This window comes from Bombus affinis, chromosome 13, assembly GCF_024516045.1.
Source record: "Bombus affinis isolate iyBomAffi1 chromosome 13, iyBomAffi1.2, whole genome shotgun sequence".
Taxonomy (NCBI): Eukaryota; Metazoa; Arthropoda; class Insecta; order Hymenoptera; family Apidae; genus Bombus; species Bombus affinis.
The window spans coordinates 729574-753869 of NC_066356.1; the positions used below are offsets into that span (position 1 = coordinate 729574).

General features: G+C 35.2%; 4 protein-coding genes and 1 long non-coding RNA gene across 18 annotated transcripts in view; 2 read left to right on the forward strand and 3 right to left on the reverse strand.

Moving 5' to 3' along the window:
- The window catches only part of LOC126923071 (adenylosuccinate lyase), a 24300-nt gene extending 16737 nt beyond the window's left edge, over positions 1-7563 (forward strand). The window contains exons 2-7 of one of the 2 annotated variants that reach the window (XM_050736096.1): positions 5007-5106; positions 5554-5757; positions 5842-6124; positions 6224-6375; positions 6541-6939; positions 7111-7563. In XM_050736096.1, coding sequence (XP_050592053.1) covers positions 5593-5757; positions 5842-6124; positions 6224-6375; positions 6541-6939; positions 7111-7374 — 1263 coding nt within the window. In that variant the 5' untranslated portion in view covers positions 5007-5106; positions 5554-5592 and the 3' untranslated portion in view covers positions 7375-7563. The remainder of the gene's footprint in view (positions 1-5006; positions 5107-5553; positions 5758-5841; positions 6125-6223; positions 6376-6540; positions 6940-7110) is intronic. The other variant, XM_050736095.1, reaches the window with a different exon arrangement.
- LOC126923083 (protein snakeskin) lies at positions 3182-5054 on the reverse strand. The gene is made up of 4 exons (XM_050736121.1): positions 4917-5054; positions 3770-3976; positions 3484-3603; positions 3182-3309 (listed from the first exon to the last, which is right to left on the reverse strand). The coding sequence occupies exons 1-4, from the start codon at positions 4965-4967 to the stop codon at positions 3199-3201; spliced, it is 489 nt and encodes a 162-aa protein (XP_050592078.1). The 5' UTR covers positions 4968-5054; the 3' UTR covers positions 3182-3198.
- On the reverse strand, positions 7370-15718 carry LOC126923084 (uncharacterized). Of its 2 annotated transcripts, none has more exons than XM_050736122.1 (3): positions 15569-15718; positions 11546-11708; positions 7370-11187 (listed from the first exon to the last, which is right to left on the reverse strand). In XM_050736122.1, coding segments are annotated over exons 1-3 (486 nt in total). In that variant the 5' UTR covers positions 15571-15718; the 3' UTR covers positions 7370-10866. The 2 variants fall into 2 exon arrangements, with proteins under 2 accessions (XP_050592079.1, XP_050592080.1); XM_050736123.1 differs by lacking the exon at positions 15569-15718 and adding an exon at positions 11869-11961.
- LOC126923087 (uncharacterized) lies at positions 14722-23798 on the forward strand. 2 transcript variants are annotated; one of them, XR_007713048.1, is made up of 6 exons: positions 14722-14919; positions 15382-16279; positions 20180-20774; positions 21041-21742; positions 21837-23564; positions 23674-23798. It is a non-coding gene; the product is annotated as an uncharacterized LOC126923087 (long non-coding RNA). The 2 variants fall into 2 exon arrangements; XR_007713049.1 differs by having other exon boundaries at positions 14722-14914.
- LOC126923058 (mucin-19-like) overlaps positions 18903-24296 on the reverse strand; it is a 46567-nt gene continuing 41173 nt past the window's right edge. For 3 of the 11 annotated variants that reach the window (XM_050736062.1, XM_050736064.1, XM_050736061.1), the window contains 5 exons: positions 24072-24290; positions 23685-23954; positions 21845-23601; positions 21649-21759; positions 18903-21570 (listed from right to left, as the gene is read on the reverse strand). In XM_050736062.1, coding sequence (XP_050592019.1) covers positions 20296-21570; positions 21649-21759; positions 21845-23601; positions 23685-23954; positions 24072-24290 — 3632 coding nt within the window. In that variant the 3' untranslated portion in view covers positions 18903-20295. The remainder of the gene's footprint in view (positions 21571-21648; positions 21760-21844; positions 23602-23684; positions 23955-24071; positions 24291-24296) is intronic. The other 8 variants (XM_050736069.1, XM_050736065.1, XM_050736066.1 and 5 more) reach the window with 5 other exon arrangements.

Below are 24296 nucleotides of genomic sequence, written 5' to 3' on the forward strand. Positions count from 1 at the left end.
TTTATCCTGTCTATATGTTAGACGATTAGAATTTAAAATTTTACGCTTCACTGCCTTTGTTCCTGAAGAATTTGACGGAAGAATTTTTAGATATTAATTTTATTGAGGAAAAATTTGTTACATTGATTTTTTCATGCTTTTGTTTATTCTTTCTATATTTTATTTTAATCCTTCGTTATGGTTTTCTCCAATTTCTTTCTTCCTTTTAATTTTAATTTAGTTTCGCATTTTCTAACATCACTCGGGTTTCGCTTTGAGAAGTTAAATTACCAGAAGCATTGCTAATTAACGCGATTATGTATCCGGACCGTGGGTGTACGATTGTACCGGTCATTCACGATGATTACCGGGTCAAGTAGACTAATTGATACATATCATGTTCGCTGTTGCAACCCTTCTTTGACTTCACTCGGTATGCTACATATTCGTGACATTATACAAAAGTCAGCGATGTCTTCGTTTGTGACTCATTATTCTCGCCTCCCATTCATTGTTTTTAAATATTCTTGATATTCGCTGTAGGAGAAGTTCTTCATTGTTTCTTGAAAGACTATTTTACTATCTTATATGTTATTTGCATGCAACGCGGAGACAAATTTTATATTACTTGTAATTTGGGTTCTTTTAAGACGTTATGGCTCTCTGCGATTCACACGAATTGGATATATTTCAAGAACACGGTGAACGATCACGGCACATAAACAGATAAAATGGAAAATGAGAGCTAAAGCCAGCGCTAATTCGGGGATACTGAAATAATTCGAATTTTATTTGACAGTCCCAAACCCTTCAGTTTCGAAACTTAGAGAGAAATTCAAACATCTCTCATTCGAATCAAGTGGGTTCATGCTTTTAATCTTAGGAATTTCCATAGAAAGTGAACTCAAACGTACTCGTAGTCTCCGTCAGGATTCGGGGAAGGATTGATCATCCACTCGACCCACTTGTAAAACTGATAAATGCCACAAATTAGACTTCCGACTGCGCCAATTACAGTGAGACACGTTTCCTAAACAGTTGTACATTTTTATACAAATTTTTACTCTCGTCTTCGATCAGTTAATGGATTATACTTCGCCTTTCACTTACTCACGAGATATATATAGTCTTTGTCCATCACCAGGAGTACGATATCTGACGAATGCACAAGCATGTAACCTGTTATAAAGGTAGGTACTAAAATTCCGAAAATTGGAACCTCGAGATATGGCTCCAATGGTCGTAAGTACACTACGGTGCCTATTATGCAAGCAGACTATAAAAGTAGAAGGATTTTACTGATAGAAACGAGCCTTCGAATTTCCATTGTATTTTCATTTTAACCAAACATTGTAAAATTTGTATTTGTAAAATCGTACCATGGCCAATGTTCTCCAAATCAGCAACTTCTTTTCGAGAACCCATGCGTTTATTGTGAAGTTGTTAATATGCATCGGTACGTTGCCCATTTTTCTCGAGAATTATTCTTCTATCGAAATCACGATATTTACAGAACCTTCTGATCGATAATAAATTTACGACGATATTTTGTTTCAAAATATGTTCTCATCGAACGTGCCGGAAGTTTCAGCGCTCGAACAATCGACCTTTCTTTTTCGACCGAATCGCGCGATGCAAATCGAAGCATGTGACTGACGAACATATTTTAAGTTTAAATTTATTCATTTTGAATGAAACAGAATTTATGTGTTGATAGAAAATATTTATTCGTTAACTGTCGTTCTACGTTTCAACATTCCTAGAAAAACCATTTCCAGGAGATTGTTTCATTTTTGTATATTCTGTGTAGCCTATATAAGCGGCTTCGCAAAATAATATGACGAAATTACCTGAAAAGTACGAAATTCTACAGATTTTCTTAGCGATAGTGGTAAGAAAAATTTCGAAAAGAATATACACCCATTAACAGCAAGCCAATTTTTAATTCGTTTTGTGGAATGTCGGTCCTCGTGTAATTTTCGTGGTTTGACCTCACCAGAGCTGCTGTGCCACCTATGAAATGGAATATCACTCCGAGCGAAAAAAGGGTGAATTCCTATAAATAAATATAGGAAAAGATAAACGAGAATTCGTTGAGAAATAAATACACGTGTAATATCGGATTCTGTGTCTAATTACATCTCGAGCTTATTACGTAGAATTTTAAATATTTTACTTCCTCAAATTTCCGTAATTCAATTACGTTATTAAGAAAGTTTACATTGTTAAGAAAGGTCATGTGCAACTAACTGGCAATCTGCGAGGTTTTTCAAAAACGTGAGTCATCGCGATGGAAAAATAGATGATAAAGTACGTGGACGCGTCGATGCAATAAATGACCCATAACCATCTTGGTGTCGTGAATTCCTTGCGCTTTAACAGTTCGTGGATGCAAACACCAGCTATGATCTAAACGGCCAAGAAAATGTTGTTTCGATTTCGATTTGTATTCGCAATTTCTTCGTTGAAAAGTAATATTACCATTTCGTGTACTTTCAAAAGAAAACTGAAGTCTTTGAAAAGTCTACGTACTTGAGTAAGAGGCATGTTTATTAAAGCATAGAATAAACTAATCATTGGACGCTTTAAAATTCGACGAAAGTAATCGATCTTAATATCGAGATACGTACTGAATTGTCTGCGAATAATTTTTCTCCGGATAAGTTACCTTATTCATATTATCAAACTGTGGACGTATATTGTGGAACTTTCAAAGTTGTTCTTTTCTCTTTCGTTGAATAGAATTCTTTCCTTAAATTTGTAAGGAATATACGTATATTTACGAGAAAAGATTTGAAACAACCGATTTGGAAAATTCGTTAAAATAGGTATATTAAATTGTCGTATAAATGACGAAACGAAATTACTGACAAGATTGTAGCAACATTATATAAAAATTAAAGACTGTTTTCTACATTTTACTATCTATAATATAGCAGATATAATATAGATTGTATATGTAGTAGTACATCTTATCGATAATTCAAATACAAAATTGTAATTATAAAAAATGTAATCTAATTTTTAATTTAACAACGATTTACTTTAACTTTAATCCTCTTCCTTTCTTAGATAAATTATTTTGACATTGTGCAGATGACAGACACATTTTGAACTTTTATTTCAAACGTCGGAGGATTTGATTATCTTTCTGTTATGATATCGTTTGGAAAAAAATGTGGCGAGATTACTATTCTATATGTTACGTGAAACGTGACTTTATTCTAAATATTCATCGTGGCTTTTCGCAAAATGTAGAACGCTTAATATTAGATCGACGAGATACGCTGCACCCTCGATAACGCACAACGATCCAACAGCTAGGCCGACCTAAAAAAAATTTTATTCTGTGTCAATACAATGGCAAGGTACATTGAAACACTTAGATCAAATAAATAATATCTATTGTGTAAAATTACAATAAAGAATCGATGAAGACAGAGATGTTTTATAAAGTTCATCGTTGTTTAATTAATAGTTAGTAATTAAATCATTAAAGGTTACCTGTCGTTCCTGGACAATCGTATCGAATTTATTTTCTGATTGATATCCGTGCCAATAATGGAGTGCTGTGCCACCTACAGCAATGAACATGAAGGTTCCAACGAAGTTCATTATAATTTCCTAAAAGTCAATATTTTCCATTAATGTCAAACAATTTCACATCTTCTGATAATTATTATTTATAGATCTTAATCTGAATTATTTATAGATCCCGCGTGTAATAGATTTTTGTTTTAAAATAAATAACCTAAGTACAAAGTTATAATCGGAGCGAAAATGATCTTACAACAAGTGTCTTTTTGTGCGATGAGTTGCCAAAGCAATAAGTAATTAGAACAACGCTGGTGTATATGAAAAATCCCACTAAAACTCCAGACGCAACGATTTCTGCGTCCGGATTTTTGTCTTCGTTCAAGTTCCATGTTCCTCCAACACCCAGGAATTCCCCTTGGTATCCTGTTCGATACAGGATCAGGATTATGAGATTAATAACCTGGAAGGACAATCAACAGCCTAAACAAGACATATATACTTTAACAAATAAAATAGTTTTATATCTAAGATCGATTTGACTTGCAACAACAAATTACAATTCGTGAAGATCTGTTTTATACAACGTGATACATATATGAAAATTGTAATGTCCACGTGTATAAAAATAACGGAATTTCTTAATTCTTCGATATTTTAGTCTTTTTTTATTAGCTGCTCATGAGGAATTAACTCTAGTAAAAGAATAGTACTCTGATACTACCACGATACCGTAATATGATATCGCTTTACAAATATCCTTATCGTACATCGATAACTGAAATGAATCATACAATTATGTACAAATGTTTCTTGAATGAGTCTAGTTATAATGATTTATCAACGTAGGAACCTAACATTAATTGATGGATCAGGCATTATTAATCAGATTCGACACGCAATTGATATGACTTAAACGTTTGTGAAATTGCCGCAATTTTTTCATAAATAAGAACCAACTTTACAATGACAATGTGACATCCATTAATCGTGATTTCGTAATAGTAAGTGCGCGTACTATTGTTGCAAGGCACCTTAAGGTGAAAAATATTTCTATTACTGCTCGAAACGAGAACGTTTCATCCAATTGACGTAATTCTGTTCTAAAAAGTATATCAAAAGTGTATTATACTGTTCATATTTTGTCGTAACTTTAATGAATTGCAAACCAAATGGAGAATTTTAATTTTGTTCACGCACGAAAGAATCAACAAAAAATCACAAAATTCTGATTGGTATATCATCTTAATTATTCGTCACACAACTTCATTTTTAGAATCACAATTTCACTACCCGTTTTATGTTCCCGAATTATTGACTCGGCACGCTTCATCTTGATATAAATATACATATAATAAAATATAATTAGATAATAAAGAGAACAATAGAAAAGTTCTCCTCACCAGTTTAAGCACTTTTATCGCTATACCCGCAATAGTTTCTAAAGACACCATGATTACTTTTTCTATATGAACTCTTCACGCTTGGGACAGGTGAACTAGTTGAAATAAAAGCGTGCTGGTTGTTTTCGACGCGGGACCAAGCCTTCTTTATCTAATCAGATGATACAGCGTACGTCGACAGAGGGATAAGGCCAGTAGAAAACGAACGATAATATCCCTCGAAATATAACGTTCATTGTTATTTTATTTTCCTAATGCTTGCTTTCATACGATTAATTCAAAAAAGTTATCATGAAACGTTATTATATTCTTATCTCTGACCATTTTTTTAAATGCCATTGACCTAACTATCTTAAAAGTCCTCCACTGCACATAATTACAGAATTGACTTGAATAGAACTTAGTTTTAAAAATTCAATTTTATCTGAAGAAAAAGTGTGAAGATATATCGTAAAATATGTAGATCATTATGCGAATGTACTTTCTAAAAAGAAATTAGTGACTAGACGTTAATTAACATTCGCCATCGTATCAAGCTTCAAATTTACAAATTTTCAGTTCTGATTTATATAGTCTTTCGTTGAGTCTTTTACGAATAATATTATTAAATATTTCTAATGTCCAATATTTATTTTAGGAGCTGGGCCTAGCTATCACCCCGGAGCAAATCGCGGAAATGGAGGCTCACGTGAACGATATAGACTTTAAAGCTGCTGCAGAGGAAGAGAAAGCTACCAGACACGATGTAATGGCTCACGTTCACATTTTTGGAAACCAATGTCCAAAAGCTGCTCCAATAATCCATTTAGGTGCAACTAGTTGCTACGTCGGTGACAACACGGTAATATTAATATCATTTCCTGTAATGAATACACATCATTCATGTGAAATACCCTATTCATGGTAGTTGTATTGATTTTCGAAGGATTTAATAATTATTCGTCAAGGTTTCGACATTCTTCTGCCGAAATTGGCGAACGTTTTGTCCCGTCTCGCGAAGTTCGCCATGGAACATCGGGATTTACCGACTTTGGGATTCACTCATCTTCAACCAGCACAACTTACGACCGTTGGTAAACGAGCTACCCTGTGGCTTCATGATCTTCTGATGGATGAGAGAGCTCTTCGTCGAGCTAGAGACGATTTGAAGTTTCGCGGAGTGAAAGGCACAACTGGCACTCAAGCTTCGTTCCTTCAATTATTTAATGGTGAATGTGTATCTTAAATAATTTCAAAAAATATAATTATTATATAATATAATATATATAAAAAAATATTCTACTTTCGCCTTTGGTTCGTTTCAACAGGTGATGATAAGAAAGTTAAGCAGTTAGATCAACTGGTAACTAAAATGGCTGGATTCGATAAACACTATCTTGTAACAGGACAAACATACAGCAGAAAAGTCGACGTAGAATGCTTAAATGCTCTAAGTTCTTTAGGTTCTACTGTCCACAAGGTCAATAAACTACCTTCTCTAAAAAAAGAAATAAGCTGTCCGTTATTTATTTGGTAAAAATCCAAATGAAATTATTTAACGAAGCAAATAGGAAAATAATAATAAAATAAAAACATAATGCAAGACTTCCTTTGAAGATTTGATTTATTAATTTCTGTTCCACAGATCTGTAGTGATATTCGATTACTGGCGAGCATGAAAGAAGTCGAGGAACCGTTCGAGAGCACTCAAATTGGATCAAGTGCAATGCCATACAAAAGGAACCCAATGCGTTCAGAGAGGTGTTGTAGTATAGCAAGACACTTGATGACTTTGGCCAATAACGCTCTACAAACAGCAGCTAGTCAATGGATGGAAAGAACACTCGATGATTCTGCTAATCGAAGAATTACTTTGTCCGAGGCGTTCTTGTCAGCGGATGTGATCGTAATGACTCTTCAAAATATTACGGAAGGCATGATCGTTTACCCCAAAGTTATCGCCAGCCATATCGCACAAGAATTGCCTTTCATGACTGCGGAAAATATAATAATGGCTATGGTAAAAGCAGGAGGCGATAGACAAGTAAGATTTATGTTATTGTACGCTCATAACAGAAACAAAATTGTATTTTATATGGAAACATTTACCTTTCTACGCTTGGAAAATCTGACTTTAGTGGAGTTCTAAAACAAGAAACAACAAGCAAAAACATTTTCTTTAATCTAATAAATTAATATTGCTTTTTCGTCACAGGTTTGCCACGAGAAAATAAGAGTGCTGTCTCAAGAAGCTGGTGCACAAGTGAAGCAACACGGCAAAAACAACGATCTAGTGGACAGGATCAAGAAAGATCCATATTTTGCCCCGATCCTTAATCAATTGGATAATCTTTTGGATCCGCGTACGTTCGTTGGTAGAGCACCTCAACAGGTTATCGAATTTTTAGAAGAAGAAGTCCATCCTGTGCTCCAGAATTATAAAGGGATTTTAGGCGGAAAGGTGGAACTCAACATTTGATCCAACAAAAATAGGATTTTTTATTCTCTAAGGAAGGAAGGTTTCTAAAGAAGTTCATGATGTTTTATAAATGTTTTATAAAGAGTTTCGTCAAATGTTGTCTGTTATTTTTACGTTTGTCATTTTTACGTGTGTTAGTATTGTAAACTTTACAGAGATTAGAACTGAATAAAATAGAAGAAACGTAAAGTGCACTGTTTCGCAGCTACGCGCGCGCTTTTTCCACGTTCAACGTTTTTCTCTCGTTAAGAAAACCCGATTTTGCTTCTGAGACTCGAATGAAAAATTAGAAACTTCTCGCTAACGTAACTGCTGTGATAGCAAGTGAGGATGGAGTAAGCAAATCAAAGAAATACGAGAAAATACAGACTTTTTAAAAGAAATACTAATTTTCATATTTACATTTAGATGGAAGAAATAGGACAGAATAAAAGATAGAAAGACACAGTTGCGAAGACAGGTAAAGAGAATAGGTACAGTAGAGTATAAAAAGAAAGGCAGAAATATAGAGACCGATCGTTTATTGTAAACAGATAGTTGAAACATAGTGAATAACAGTTGCTTAAACACCGATTCACTTTTCCAATCTACATTTAAGAATCTTAATAAAATGTATATTTCTTTCTCTTCAGATAACATATATTGAAAGGATACTAGATGCAGGTGATTAAAGTCGATTAAGCAACTGTTATACATTACAAGAGAGGCTAAAAGTAGCTTTGCCCTGAAATGGGACATAATTGGCTGTTTTAATCGCAAAATATGGAGCGAAAAGATGTAGCAGAGTGGAAAGTACAACATTGGTAACGTGTATATTACATAGCTGGGATTTCGCATAAACGACTATAGCACTTGAGAATCACAGCATTAGGAGAATTACGCACTGTTCTCTCGTATATAGTTTTTTTTTACTTTACGATAAATCCAGGCAACGATAGGTGGGAAGACTAGACTAGAAGTGAGAGAAGACAAGAGAAAACGTGGTTTCCTGGTCGAAAGTGACACGTCCTGTGCACTTTCGCTTTTACGCGTTCATTTTTCTTTTGTCATGCTTTTGTAGGATACTTAGATTATTCTTCCAACTTGTGAAATTCAGCTATGTGTAAGCTTAAGCGCGAAGTTCACTGTAGTTTCTCAGACAGATAGAATAGAGAGGAATGTAGATAAAAGTAAATAAAAGAAGAGAGAAGTGGAAGAAAGGGAAAGCTTGAAAAAGTGAAAATTTGATAGAGAAAGGTTTAAATATAGAAAAGTAGAGGGTAGAAATTGAAAAGATGAAATTTAAGAATAGAAGAAAGCAGAAGAAAGAATTGGAAAGTTATAGAAAAGAAAAGCTGAGATAAAAGAAGAGTTCTTTTTTAAGAAAAGGAAAAAGACAAGAGAATTTTATTCGATTTTTCGTATAAACAGTAGGATTGTTAAATTTGTAAGAAAATTTATAGTTTGGGATAAAGAAAAGTTTGAAGAGAAGCAAACAGAAGAAACCAAAAGAAGTTGTATAAGTATAGTAAACAGATAAATAGACGAAAAATAGGCAGACCGAAAGTTTCAAGAGATATTTACAAAATTGAAAAAAAAAGTAGAGAAGAAAACAGAATTCAGAAAAGAAAAGTATCGAATATACAATAAACAGAGAAAATACAAAATACGATTTTGTGAAAAGTTCAAGCTGATACTGAAAAAATAGTGACATAGAAGAAGAGAAAGGATAAAACTAATATTACCAAAGAGTGACAAGAAGAGAAAGTAGTTAAACTTTTAATTAGAAAAAAGGAAATATGGTAAAGTATAATAGTGTTCAATATAAGAAAATAATTTCAGAAAGAGGCGAAAAGACAGAAGAAACTGAGAAGACAATGCTGGAAGCTGATAAAACTGAGAAAGAAATGGAATTGTAAAAGAAATTAAATAACATGTAATAAAAATAGAATATGTCACAAACTTAATAGATCAGAGTAGAAAACAAAAAGAAGAACATAATTAGGAAAACAATTTTTATATTAGAGTACAACGAAATAAGATACACGGAAAAAAGTAAAGGTATACAGAAAGAACAGAGCAGAATGAGGATACAAGGATAGAATAGAAATAACGTTAAGACAATACAATTACAGAAGGAGATAAAATAGATAAAAATAGCGATAGTACGAAAATAGATATATTTTACAAAAATAAATCATCAGAGAAATTGGAGAAAAATAAAGTAGCACCCAGGAAACTTGGTAAAGTGCTATAATGTATTAAATTTCAGGTACTTCAGTATTCTCGAGTTCACGTAAAAAGGGATAAAATTACTAACTGAAATACAGTGGGGATAGTACAGCAGGGAAACAGAAAAGAGATATGAAAATTAAAGAGAAAGACCGTCGTTAAAAGAGAAAAATTTCAAAGAGAGCAGGGACTAGTTATAATAACCTACTATTTATAATTGCAGCATTGTAAGAGAAAGTAAAATATATACGAGAAGAGATATGCGAGGCAAGATAGATTTGAGACAGAAAACAAGAAAAAGTAGTTTTATCTATATCGTAAGAAATAAATGGAAAGCAATTTATGGCAAGATCAACAAATTCTTACATTGTAATACTGACAGGTACTTGAGAAAAGTGTGAAAATAAAGATAGAATAGTCTGGTAAAGAAAGAAAGAAAGAAAGAAATTACAAATTTAGAGTAGTAGCAGGCTAGAGAAAAGAGACAAAAACAGAATCACGAAGAAAATGAAACGGAAGTAATAGAGTATCAGATCGTAGCGTTAGAATAGAAAGATCGTTTCTACAGAAGAGAAGAGAAGAATGTTAATTAAAGTGAGAAACAGAGTGTGCAATTCGAAAAGAAATTCGTATCAAAGGATAGGATAGAGATAATAGACAAAGCGAAGAGAAGTTCAAGAAAAGGCGAAGATAAGAAATAGAAGAAAAAGATACAGAAGAAACGAATGTCGAAGATAGTGTACCAATTGAGTTTGTCAGCCTCGCAATTTTAATGATCCGTGCCAATGCGATCTTAAATGTTTAAAGTAGGAGATCAGTAAAATTGCGAGACCTCGAAAAGTAGAGACGTAGAGAAAAAGCTATCACAAGGCGTTAAGTGGAGAAGATTAAAACCGCTCTGATCGAACGTTTCCCAATTAGGAACGCCATCAAATCCAAAATTTCATCATTTGGAAAAACTCATTCAGGGTAACGAATTCAAACTTTTAGTTCCAATTCATCTACGAGTCTCGATTTTATACTTTTTAGTATCAGATCAATTTCAAATTCTTCCAAAGATATTAATAATTAACTTCGGAGTATTTCAATTTATCTGCTGATTGTTGAAGTAGCGTCTTTTGGATGAACAGTTCCACGTCGTCGTAATCTGCCACTGATTTGCCAGAAATTTGGTCCAGTTTCGTCTTGACTGGATTCATATCGATAATTCCGAACTTTTCAAATTGTCTATTTAAGGAAACGATTGTCGTTTCGTGGTTGAATTATCTGAATTCTGGTCGATTATTTTTTGGCTATTCGGTATCCGGAGAACGTGACGCCATCCAATATCTTTCCTGCATCGACGAAAACAGCGAGATGATCTCCAGCTTCGACGTCCAATAAGACCAAATTAGCACCACCTCCTGCACCAGTGCTGACCACGGGTCTCCAGCTATCGGAATTATTCAGTTTCTTTTTCAGAGTGAGCCGAAGGTCGGTGCTACCATATCCGGCGAAGCTGAATTGATACAAGCCCGGGCAATGGGTGATGAAAACTCCTGTTTGGGCGACATAACCCACGCCTTTGTCGACCAATGTCTCAGCGAATACGACTTTGGCATGCTAATGGATGAGATAATATTTCAAGAATTACTGTCTTTAAACGTTATTACATTTTATAAACATTGTGAATAATTCGCGACAGCTTTTAATTTTTCGTTTAAATTGCTATAACTCAAGTATAAATGTTGACACAGTTATAAGTTGACAAGTGTATATTGGCACAAATTATTACGTAAATTAGAAACTGCGAAATTTCATTTTAATTTAGATGAATGTTGTTTCAACATTCCATTGAAGTTTTCCAAATAGTTCAGTTAATTCAGCTGTCATTTAAAATTCTACGAATGCTTCTATATTTATTGCGTTGAAATATCCGGACCGTATTTTTATTTGAAACTCGTTTAAAAATTAGACTCACATCGACAGAAGCCTGGGTAGCCGAGAAAGCGACAACACCAGCACAATCAGCAGCTGTTCCTATTTTTAACGAGCCGACGGTCGTGATACCGGAAGTTGGTGGATCCGGTATGGCTGCTTCCGTCAGGATGGATACTGCTAGGAACATCACCAACCACACCACCCTACAACAGAATTTTTTATAAAATTATAAGTGTTCACATTAATGTCGCGACCCAATTACATTTTATTTTCCATATCCATGAACAGCTTGTAGACTAATGACAATTCTTCACCGTGTTTCAATGCATTCAATGCAATTATAAATAATTATTTATGACTCACCAAGGAAGAGGATATATGATATGTAATATAGTAATGGCTAACAATAAGTATGAGATAGGAATTGCGACCAAGACAAACCAAAGAAATGGAAACTTTCGTAACGAATTCAGTAAAAATGTTATCTATTTATGACTCACTTGTTATAACAAATGCAATACCGCGTAACGTTGATAATAATAAAAACTCGAAGGTAAAAGAGAATAAGTAGACTAAGAAATCATTGTATGTTAAAAAAAAATACGAATTAATTATTTCAATGCAGTGGAAGGATCTATTTAATTGATAAAACGTATCTTAGTGACTCATTACAGCTAATTGCTATGTATACTGATGTAGACTATTAAAATTTTCCATTGATTATCCAGTTACATAAACTAGATTAGACATAGAGGCATTAAAGAAGAGATTAAATAAAATTGAAAAAATTAGTATCTTTGAACATTGACATCTTCGAATCTCGTCAAATTATTCGGAATATTTCATGAAAACTTTCAAGTTGAAAAGAAAGGGAAGCTGAAAAGTAATTATGGAAGTCGCGCGCTAGTATCGTTACAGTTGAAAAATAAACCAACGGTTCGTTCTTGCGTAAGAGTTCAAGTGGGCGTTCGAGGATTTTTATAATTTCGTCTCGTTTATTTTCTTTTTTTTTTTTGTTTCGTTTGGCTCGTATTAAATAACCAACCTGACCATTCTCGGCAAAGTTCAACCCGATTTGTGACTTTCACTGCTCACGGCTACTTCTCCGCTCGCTTCACCTTTTTCACCTTCTTCATTTTTCTTTTTTTATTCTTATTTCACTTGATCATTCCCTATCTCCGACTGCTTTCGTTTTCGGGCGTACCGGTTCGGTTATCTCTTTAGTGAAATCGTTACTTTCTGCCTTGCACCAGATATTATTCTCAGCGAAATTCTGAGAACTCACATTTGGAGCAAACAAAGTTGAATGGGATTTATTGGACTCTTGATATTGAATAATATCAGAGACAAAAGCAACGTCCGTAGAATGTTAATCAGGTCAGAATTCTTTAAGCGCATAATTTATTTAGGTAGTTTCTATTAGAATTATAATGGAGAGTGAAAAATAGAATATTGCGATGTTAGCGTATAGTAATTTTGTATGGTTGTGACTTATTAAATCGAGCGGAAAATTTGCCACAGCTTCTGGTCTCGCTCTATTAATCGCATAACTCGTGCGACGAAAGCAAAAAGAAGCATTCATTTTGTCAAGCGCAATCTACCACGCCAATCGCATTGAACTTTCTACTTTGTATCGAGAGAAAGTCGCGTTTTGCAGCTTCCTTACATCAACACTATCTTTAATTTTCTTTTATTCTACCGTTTCTTGTTTGATTTTCAATAGTCTGGACTGCTCCAAATATTCATCATTTAAATATTCATTATCCTACATTTAAGCACAAAATTAAACCAACGTTATTATCCTCGTTTAATCTTTCGTCCAACTAAAGACACATGTAATTTTGTCATAAACGTATAATGTAGTAATTTTAGTAATTTATAGTAATTTTACTATAAACGTATAATGTTTCAGACTATTTGGTAATTCCTTTCATTAGATTATTAAATCACTGTATTATAGAAGTGAATTCAATATTAAATATTTATTATTAAGGTTCCTTTTTTCAAAATTCCTAAAATATAAATTCGGTCTTCCCTCGGATACAAAATGTCTATAGCTGAGGTTTAATTAGCAACATTTTAACTTCGTTAAGTTACCGAGATCACAAGCCTAACAAACATGAAAATTGTACCAAAAAAACGATTCTTTAAGAATAATGTTTCGTATTAATTAGTATGCAAAGAAAAACAATTCGTTATCTAAGTTATCATAATTGGAAAGTAATCCTGGAGTATTTCTCAATTAGCTCGAACACGTTAATAATAAGTCTAGATAAAGCATAAAAATAAACAGCATGGTTTAGAGCGTACACAACGATCGCAATGCACTTTTAACCCCTGAATCGCATTTACTTGTGCAAGATAAAATCAGAAATCCTTTCACTTTCACGGGCTTCAAGGCGAGGATCTCACGTGCGACACGTTTCTGTCGCCCACGTTAACCGGGATAACAATAAACGGGACAATTCGTGACTTCATGATATATTTTAACAATTACGCTAATACATTGCATCTATAAGAATCGTATGAAACCAGAGAAATCAATTCACACAACTCAACTTTTATAAAAGATTTAATTAATGATCTGTTTACTAACAATCTATATTTGTAAATAATTTAATAATATATTCCATACTAAGTTTATATGAAAAGACAATTTGCTTGTGCATATTGAATTCTCTGACTCAATTTTGCCCATTTTATGAAAATATACTATACCAGACTATTGTTACGTGATCATCGATATTACGTTACAGAATTTTATTGTAGTTCACAGAAACGATTTCGATCAATTCTTTACGTAGAAACCATTTAGGTTTTTACGTGTTTGGGAACACGATGATTGAACAATAGCTACAGCTGTAAACTTGTGTGAATAATTGAGGAGATAATTACTTGGGTATTTAAATTTTGCTACAAAAGAATTTTTTTTAGATACTATTTTATACTCTTGTTCTAGGTCGCTAATATTTTACATAATTTTATAGGTGAACTACTTTATTATTTCTTACTATTATTTCTTTTTTCTCTCAAGTTCTCTATAGAATGTTTAAATGTATTTGTAATTGCAATGCAATGCAATGCAATACGAAGACCTATGATTTATGTAAATCTTGAAATCATGTTAGGACGTAATGTTGCTCATCTTATGTAACGGACTTGCATACATCATAATATAATATGCAACGTGATCCATTTATAACGGAGTATAAATTAATGAGATAATGTATGTACGGCTGAATGCGGAACGATCTTCTTGACGTACTTCACTCATCTTGTGTCAGTGTTCATTCCAATAAACGAAAACGAAAAATATTCACAATCATCTCATTAGTTGAAAGGTTGAAATACGACTTCGACGCATGAAATCAAATACGTTAACGACATGTAAATTATTCTTATTCCTAGAGTAAGGTATATTCATCGTCATTATTGTTAAAACTATTTTTTTAAAGACAGTCGAGACTATTCGAATCTTTATATTAAATTAAAAATGCTATATATGGATTATAAATGGATATTATATATGAATAAGTACTTAAATATTGAAATACTTTTTTAATCTTGTGATTGCTCTTAAATTAAATATTCAAGCAATTCAAAAGAATGATTCTTGGCTTAAATTTTGAAATATTTCAAATTTAAGTAACAGCATTAAATACTAAGATTTATCATTTGAAACAACAGATTTATTATAGAACAGTTAAAGGAATATCAAACTAAAAATTACAGGAATTTTATCGCATCGAAAAATTAGCTTCTTCAAAGTCCCTTTTAGGTTTTCTTAATAAATCCTTCGTCATCGGTATACTAGTATAATATAAAAAAAAAAAAGAAAAAAAAGAGTGTATTAATCAACATATTCAAATTTTACAGTTACAAATTTACTATCCAGTTATTCTATCAATTAGAAATAGAATTGTATAAATAACTGAATATAAATTATTCAGAAAACATCCACGTTGCTAATCAATCAGAAATATTAACAGAATTCTAATTTAATAAATGTACAATATTGAGGAAATAGAAGCGGTTTAAAAAGCATGTACTTAAAGGGACTTACATGATGGTAGAAAGTGGTGTGGCAGTGGCGAACGTTCTCAATCGTGCTGGGCAACGCAGCTGTTCGATGTTCCAGGTAAGTTGAACCAGGTGAAGTCGACGTACGTCTTTATATTACCTTGGAGCCCGGACAGTTTGGTCTTGACGCCACCTCCAATATCTGTGCTCTCTCGTCTCGTTCCTTTCTTTTCCTCGTGTCAAGTGCTTCGATCTTAAGTCCCCACCTCTCTCTTTCTCACTCTCTGCTAACTTCAGTTAGGGACAACCGAGCGTAGATAGTGACAATCGGATTACTGGAAGGCCGGTTTGGCAAGCTTTCCGATACGAAGTTAAATAGACCTGGAGATGGAAATCTGGCGTTTATTACTATGGTGTTAGCCTTAATTTAAAAAAAATATTAAATAATACAAAGAGAGAAATATTAGAAAATTAGAAATGCTAAGATTTTTAGTTCGTTTGAATTTCCAAGCTTTTTTTTTTAAATCAAGTGTAATGTCAATATTTTTTAATATTTACATACGCCTGTTATCACAGTAATTATATTATTATAAAAATTATTGGACTGCAATATACAATGGATGACATTTGATACAAAAAAAGTGCATAGTTATTCGACTAGTCCTGGTTTCAAACTGGTGTACATAATCAATAAGTAAATTTCTTCTTCGGTTGACCATGTTCCTGGGCTTGCAAGCGACATTTCAATTTAGAGGTAACGTTTGTTTAGTATGCATTATCTCAATTATGCACAAGATTCGTTGCTCATTCTTAATTGCTTAGAAAATTCTATAGGCAAACTGAACGCGAATAGAAATGAATTTTCTCTTCTGACATACAGTAACGTCGTTTGAATTCTAGCAATTCGGTCACTTCCTCGACGCCACTGTAAATCGGTGCTTCAATTCCGCGAACATCGGTTATTCAATCCCATTTTTGTATATACGCCTATACAATTAGCGAATAATTTATTCCATGCCACTGGGCAACCAGTCTTGAAACATTTTCCTATTTAAAATTGTATGGAAATTTATGCAAAAATTGGCGTGGCTAGTCTTCCATCAGAATAAAATTCCAGCGCCTACGATATATCGATTTCTATGTGTCATTAAAAATAACTTTCACTTTAGCTTTCGGTTCGCGTTATTTGATTTATTAGTTATGTATTCCTTTCAAACTATGTATTCCTCGGTTCCACGTTGCGTACACTGGTTCTACATGTTTCTGAAAGTACTCCCGATTCTTAAAAACAACCTGGTCGCGATCATTAACGCTTTCAAACATACGTATAATCTTACTACATTCTATGACAGAAATTAATAAATTCCTCAATTCTCGAAGTCTTAACACATGTAGAATATAACGTGGAATATAGAAATACAGGAATTTATAACCACGTTACTTATAACCACATAACGTCCCTTTTTTTTTTTTTTTAATAAATTGTTTTAATTTTAACAAATATTACCAAAGAACTGCAGTTATATTGTTAAAGTTTTACAGAAATAAGAATAAAATTATAAATTCTCGACATCGTGAAGTAATCAAGCATTGGTCATGCTAATTCATTAGTATTACGTGGTTGACAAATATGTCGAAAGAATATTATACTTCGCCATATCTCGTCAAACAACTGCTCTTTCTCTGAGAGAATGTGTAAGTTTTGCGCAATCCATGAATTACATAGAAAGGACCCGAAAGCATGAAGTTATGATTATGGTGATCACGTAGCTAGTAGCTCATATGGTAGATCGTTGTTAAAGGAAATTCTACAAATTACAAGCATTTCGTGCTCTCCTTCTTCCTTTCCAAAAACTTTCTTTCTTTTGTTCTCCATAACGACACTTTTGTTATATAACAAACACGCTATCTGACACCTACTAATTACTATTATTACGTAAATGTAATTTACTAAGAATCTGAATTCGACGAAACAGAAGAAATTAATAAACGAAAAAATTCTCTGTGGAGAAAGGCGAATATTTTTTTGCATTTCTTAAACAATTGTATCACAAAGAAGGAATAAAATGAAATTAATGTGTTTGTATGCCGCGTTACCCACTTATGAAGCCGATGGAAATGTATCAGTGGGTCACTGGAGACAGAGTTTACTTCCACTGACCTCCATTTTCATTCCTCCTCCTCCACGAACTCTCCATTTCTTTTTATGGGAAATGGGACATCTTTAAAGCTACAAAGATCGACTCGAATATCAATCTCTGAAGAGAACAATATTACATTCGTATAATTCCGAAGAATTGACACGATAACTATTTAACTACTTACAAATATGTATAATTGCCTTAAAATTATAATTCATTTATTTTATACTTTCAATTTCTCAACCGCACAATAAATGGTAGAACTTTATACATCAGAATCATCGCACAATTCACGCTATTCTCTCTGATTAATTGTGGAGAAAAATAGATATCGTTCGTGTATATCACAAGATATTTCCATCGTGGTTGATTTCTCTCATAAACTGGAAATTTGATGTTGATCTGGCCATTAAACACTGAAAAAGCGAATCGGTATAAGTAGTGAAAATCATGCAACCAGGTGTGATCGTAGTTCATCATCGCGTCAATTGCGGTTAACGCAGAGAAACTGGATTTTATAGCCACATTCTTTTTTCATTTAGCAAACTGCTTTCTATGCTAACGAGTCATCTATTGAAACTATCAATTAGAGTCACATGTTGAACTTTGTGAACGAATTAAGCCACTTCTGCCATGACTACTGCCCTCCCACGTTCCTTAAAAGACTTTCTTAATTTAATCAAAGAGAAAGAGAAAGGATAATCCGGCATAGAATTCATTATTATCTATCTACTCAATGCCCTTCGTCGAGTATGAATTATGGCTGTCTGGTTGACACAATTTTCCATCTACCTAGGTTATAGGATACAGCGTTGCTGCGCTTAATTATTGCAAATGTTTCATCATCAAGGATTATCACGTTTAATTTTTTACACGTGTGTAATAAGATCATGGCGAGACTGTCAATTGCAAAAGTAATTAGCCACGAAGAATGTAAATAATATGATAATTCAATTCATTTAAAAGTTGTCATATAACTAATTTTTATGGAAAATTTCATTCGAAAGGTCACTATGAACGTCTTCATTTTTAAGTGGAAGGTGACCACACCTCTCGTATATAGAACAAACGAAAGTTTAGCCTCAGGCCGTATCAACAAATGATAAACGCGTTCTTTTTCTTATTTAATAATGTAATGAATTAGAATATAGGTGCAACGATAGTTAAAAGATGAAAGTAGATCCGGAAAATGGTTGGATCCAGGAAAAATTTAGTTTGAAATTATTTCTTATCATATTTTGTACAATTATCATATTTATTCTAAGTTCGTAATATTACATTAGACAACCACGATAAAATGGCACGATTATCGAAGCTCCGATCTAAGTGTGCAAGACAGATAATAAAAAGAAATTCCTATCGACGCAGAGAAACGATCGTTGATCCCTCAAGGATTTTTGTCGTAATATACCCTTATCTTCTAGTACAATAGTAACAAGCGGCAAATAAATAATAATTGCATCGGGAAGAAGCGGAAAAATAGTAAATAGAGATAGGAACGAGATGAACACAGAATCAAGGGAAGCTTAAGCAGTGCGCAAAGAATATTCAAAATTAACTTCCCTGTATTAAACAGGAAGCACGAAAAATCCAGAAAAGAAAGTGAACGAATTCAAGGGATACGTCAATTATGCAAATCGCGTTATTGATATCAAAAATATATATATATACAAATATAAATCGTCAATGACACAATTATAAAAAAAGAAAAAAAATTCGATCAAAGCAACAGATCAACGACGATCAACAGAAACGATAATATCAATTGATTGCAAATATCTCTTCATCATTTTTTTGGAACCAATTTCTTGCTTCGTTAGTTTGATTTTCACATTTTTCTTTCGTCTTATTTAAACAAAATTTCTTTTCTGTAACTTTTTAAACTTTTTCCATATCTTCTTCTTTTTAAAGGTAATTCGTCGTTATTTACAAATTTGGAAGAGTAAGGCACGTTATATACAATAATTCGTCTCGGAATCGCACACACTATCGACTTCTTTCGGGCGATTCGAATCGGCGAGTGCAGCTTGACTTTCACTCTGGACAGTGTGCTTTCGCATCGCGGTACCTCGATCGCCTTGGATCTTTCTTCCTCCTTGTCTCCATTCTCGTTACCTCGGAAAAAGCATTCTCTTATACTCGTTTCATGTCTTTCAGTTTAAAAAGAAACTAAGCGTATACCGTTACTACGTTATAATTAAATGTTACCTCACATGCTCTGTATGCTTTGCCACATAACTTGAACGTTCAACCATTAACAAAATATTTTTAAACTTCATGTTATTACTTTAGTGTGATTAATATTCTACAAATAACGCTGAAAGTGTGTACACTGATAATTGCAATCTACGTTGCTCTATAAAATAATTGTTGCTGTATAAAACGTAATAGAAATCTAGAATTACATCAGAAGACTAATAAATATATAAAGATTGTATAAAATTCAAACATAGCAAATTAATTTAAGATTATATAAAAAATTTTACAAAATTCATGGAATTATCTTCTTTCAGAAACTTAAGAACTCTCTGCGTTCAAATTTTCATCTCCAGTTTTTCAAAAATGAAGGTGTCACGAGAAGACCGCGGTATGCGAGATCCATAAGACCTCTCCATCAACAGTGAACCATCTAAACTAACAAGTTATTGTCTTGACAAGCGGGGCCCATGCTAGGCCAGTTGCAAGCACCCGCGCCATTGTCAAAGGTTAAATGCACGGGGCAATTGAACGTGTGAAGCGTGAACTTCTTCTTCCACTCGTCCCAATGGCAGGCATAGAACTTGTTGCAGAAGTTAGGGTGCCTAAACAGACCTGGTCTGGCGCAATTGGTAGCTCCATCGATGATCTCTTCCGATACACTATCCTCATACTCTCCAGAACGATCGATTGGACTATCGACAGAATCGTCAGTAGGACTATTGATAGAACCATCGATAGGACCAATGACAGAATGATCCACAGTGGAAGCTAAACCTTTACCACCTCCAATAGAGTTGATAGGAGATCCAGCGTTGCTCAGACTCTTTCCAGATCTGAAATTGGCAGTTAATCCATGACCTGAAAGGCCCGAAGTGCGACTTCCTGCTCCCACGGAAGGAGTAACGCTTGGTAAGTACGTGGATGATGGTTTTTCTTGAACTTGAATGCTCGTAGCTCCTAGAGCTTTCGAAAGTTCATTATAGATCTTAACTGGTTGTTTCGAAGACAATTCGTAGTTAGTTACTTGGTAATCTTGATCTTCGTAGGATCCTTCCTTCTCAAGATCTACATAAATCTCCGACTCGTCATAATTAGACAAGTCCACTTTGCCCTTTGACGAGTTGATCAACTTGGAGCCAGGGCCCCTGAGATTAGCGAAAGGATCTCCTCTGCAGGTACACTCTGCTCCTAATTTTCCAAGGAGAAGGGGGTGCAGATCGCTCCACTTCACAATCACTTTGGGTTTACCTACGGCTGTAGACTTGGCAGTGGTCTGATACGTGATACCTGAAGATGGTTTCGAGTATCCTCCGGAGTAAGTCGTCACTGTGAGAGGAGACTGTGTTCTAGGAACCGAGGATGGTGTCGATGAATCGTAACCCTGTTTGAATTTTGACTGGGACTGGTAGTAATCGACTCCTGCTGCGGATCCTGTTGTGTAAACGTCGTATTGGTTTGGAACATATTTCGTGGTGCCTCTGTTGTAATTGGTAACGAGCTTTCCGACTTCATCTCTGGGAATTGCTATGTTCGTAGGCGATCCTTTGTAGCCGGGACCTGATCCTATGCCCGATGGAGCAGTGGTGTACGATTTCATAGACGCTGGTGTGAATTCTTGTTGATAGGTGACGCCAGGTAATGGGAATGGTTTTCTGTAAGTTACTCCAATAGCTGGCGAAATAGAGTCGCCAGGTATATACTGAGTCTGAAATGGAAATATGTTTTTAGTAAATATTGATAATTAATAATAAGTGATTTAGTATAATTATTCTTAAAATCTCACCTGTGGTTTAGCTGACTCTGAGATTCCAGACGGTGTCACATGTTCAAATACGCTCTTCGAAGTTGTGAAGTATCCAGAACCAGATGATGGAGTGGTAGGTCCATAATCATACTAAAAAATTCCATCCGTAAAATTACAATAAATCATATAACAAGAGAATTACATTTTTATGTACGATAATTGTAAAGAATCATACCTGTGGTTCTCCAGAAGGATACTTCGATGATATTTTAAATACAGTCGTTGGTGTCGTGCTAGAAACGTAACCTCGATCTCCGAATATACCAGGTTGAGAAGTCTTTGTTCCAAAACCAAACTGAGGTTTTGTCTGAATGCTAAATTTATCTTGACTTATAGTTACAGGCAATGGCGTCGACGATATAACTGTCTGGTATCCAGTATCGATTACTGGGTGAATAGTAGAGATGGTAACTGGGACTTTAGCCGCTTCAAAGACAGTCGTTTTGTAATTTTCCAATGGACCAGTGGTATAAAGCACAGGTGTTCCAGTTGGAGATGGTGCACGTGTAAAGCCACTTGGTTTCTGATACGTATTCACAACTGTAGGTGAACTGGTGAATCCGGCCTCACCGAATTTTGGTGTATTATACATTTCAACCTTCAAAAACGGCGTTGGAGTAGTTCCACTAAAGATGCCACTCTCTGTCGAAGAAATAGGCAAATTCTTCGTCACTCCTGTATCAAATGGAATGCTAGGCGTGGGATAGGAATATCCAGTGCCCTTCGAAGGTCCCTGACTGAAGCCTGGACCATAAGTTGAGAATGTTCCTGAATAAGTCTTGGCACTGCTCTCGGTAGATGATTTCGGGTATCCTGCCACGTTGCCTTCGAAAGCTTTGGCGCCAATATGATCAGGATTGGGTGGAGGGCTAGTTTTTCCAGTGCTAATTACGTAACTACCACCAGCACCTAAAGTAGCGGTGGTAAAGCCTGTCTTGGTAGGTCCAGTTTTAGTGAAGCCACTAGTTATCGATACACCAGGAATACCTTTGCTTCCTGGAATGAGAGTATCTGGCAAAATATTGCCGCCAGTTGGTCTATAATCTGGAATATCATTTTCTGTGTATTTGGTGGTCACATCACCATTGTTAAATCTAATGGTGCCACGTCCTCCGTTGTCATGGTATTCGTTAGTTTTATAGCCGGTGACATAAGTCGATGGTGTGGTGCCAATCTTAGTTCCAAATGGAGATCCTGGAGTAACAGTCCCTGGGTGCGTTGGAAAACCTGAACCAATGACTGTTCCTGGCACAATAGATCCCCCAATAGACACTCCAGGAGCTTTTTGTCCTGTAAGAATTATTCCAGGACTCGATTGACCTTTTATAATAGTTCCAGGTGAAGGTGCTCCAGTTACTACGACGCCAGGTGAAGGTGTTCCAGTTACTATGACACCAGGTGAAGGTGTTCCGAAAACTGTCGTTCCAGAACTGACTGAACCAGGGAATACGGTCTTGACTCCGCCACTAATTACATAGCCAGGTGAACTTAGACCAGTCTTTGTATATCCTGGATGGCTCCCTCCACTTATTATGGTGCCTTGGTCAGAAGAACCTGTGAAGATTGCGCCAGGGGTGGCTCCATGGGTAATGACCGTCCCTGGAGTGGAATCTCCAGTGATGATCGATCCTTGAATACCGTGTCCTGTCACGATAGCACCTGCACCTGTTGTCACTGTATAGCCACCAGCGGGTGTGACGCCTCCATGATACGAAACGCCTCCAATGGAAGGTACGTGGCTTCCAAAAGTAATATTCAAGCTTCCAGGGAATCCAGTCGTACCTTGGTAAACATTTTTTCCAGAAATATCTCCGTGGCTTGAAACATAGTCGTCTGTTGCGAGGGTCTGACCACCTGATGGTTGAGAAGACCCATAACACAGGTTCGTGAGACAGGTCGGTTTCTCAGGTTTCTCCACGATAATAGGCCCAGCTATAAGTTAAATGAAAATAAATTATATACATATTTTAATTTCGTCAGAGTAAAGATAAAATGGTTTTGTAGAATAAACTTACGAGTCTGTGAATATATACTGGTTACACCATGGTCTAATCCAGCTCCAGTTGTGCCAGAAGAAACATAAATTGGTGTTTGTGACTGTCCAGTACCAAATGTAATGGTTTGACCAGGTATTGAAGTTCCACTAAAACCTCCTGAGGTTCCTGTATATTCCCCAGTAGATCCCGGATGAGCACCAGTTCCTGCTCCTGTATATCCGCCAGCAGTAGATCCCGCGAATCCTCCGCCAGTAGATCCGCCATGAATACCACCTGGACCTGCATAACCTCCAGTAGATCCCGCGTGAGCACCAGTTGTTCCTGCTCTTATATATCCGCCAGCAGTAGATCCCGCGAATCCTCCGCCAGTAGATCCGCCATGAATACCATCTGGCCCTGCATAACCTCCAGTAGCTCCCGCGTGAGCACCAGTTATTCCTGCTCCTGTATATCCGCCAGCAGTAGATCCCGCGAATCCTCCGCCAGTAGATCCGCCATGAATACCACCTGGCCCTGCATAACCTCCAGTAGATCCCGCGTGAGCACCAGTTGTTCCTGCTCCTGTATATCCACCAGCAGTAGATCCCGCGAATCCTCCGCCAGTAGATCCGCCATGAATACCACCTGGAC

Excerpts from the sequence above, each read along its gene's own strand:
- LOC126923083 (XM_050736121.1), bottom strand. The coding sequence starts at position 4,967 with ATGGTGTCTTTAGAAACTATTGCGGGTATAGCGATAAAAGTGCTTAAA. Across the intron at positions 3,604-3,769 it reads CGCACAAAAAGACACTTGTT|GAAATTATAATGAACTTCGT; the intron begins GTAAGATCATTT and ends ATTGACTTTTAG. Across the intron at positions 3,310-3,483 it reads CGATTGTCCAGGAACGACAG|GTCGGCCTAGCTGTTGGATC; the intron begins GTAACCTTTAAT and ends AATTTTTTTTAG.
- LOC126923084 (XM_050736122.1), bottom strand. Across the intron at positions 11,188-11,545 it reads CTACCCAGGCTTCTGTCGAT|CATGCCAAAGTCGTATTCGC; the intron begins GTGAGTCTAATT and ends CTCATCCATTAG.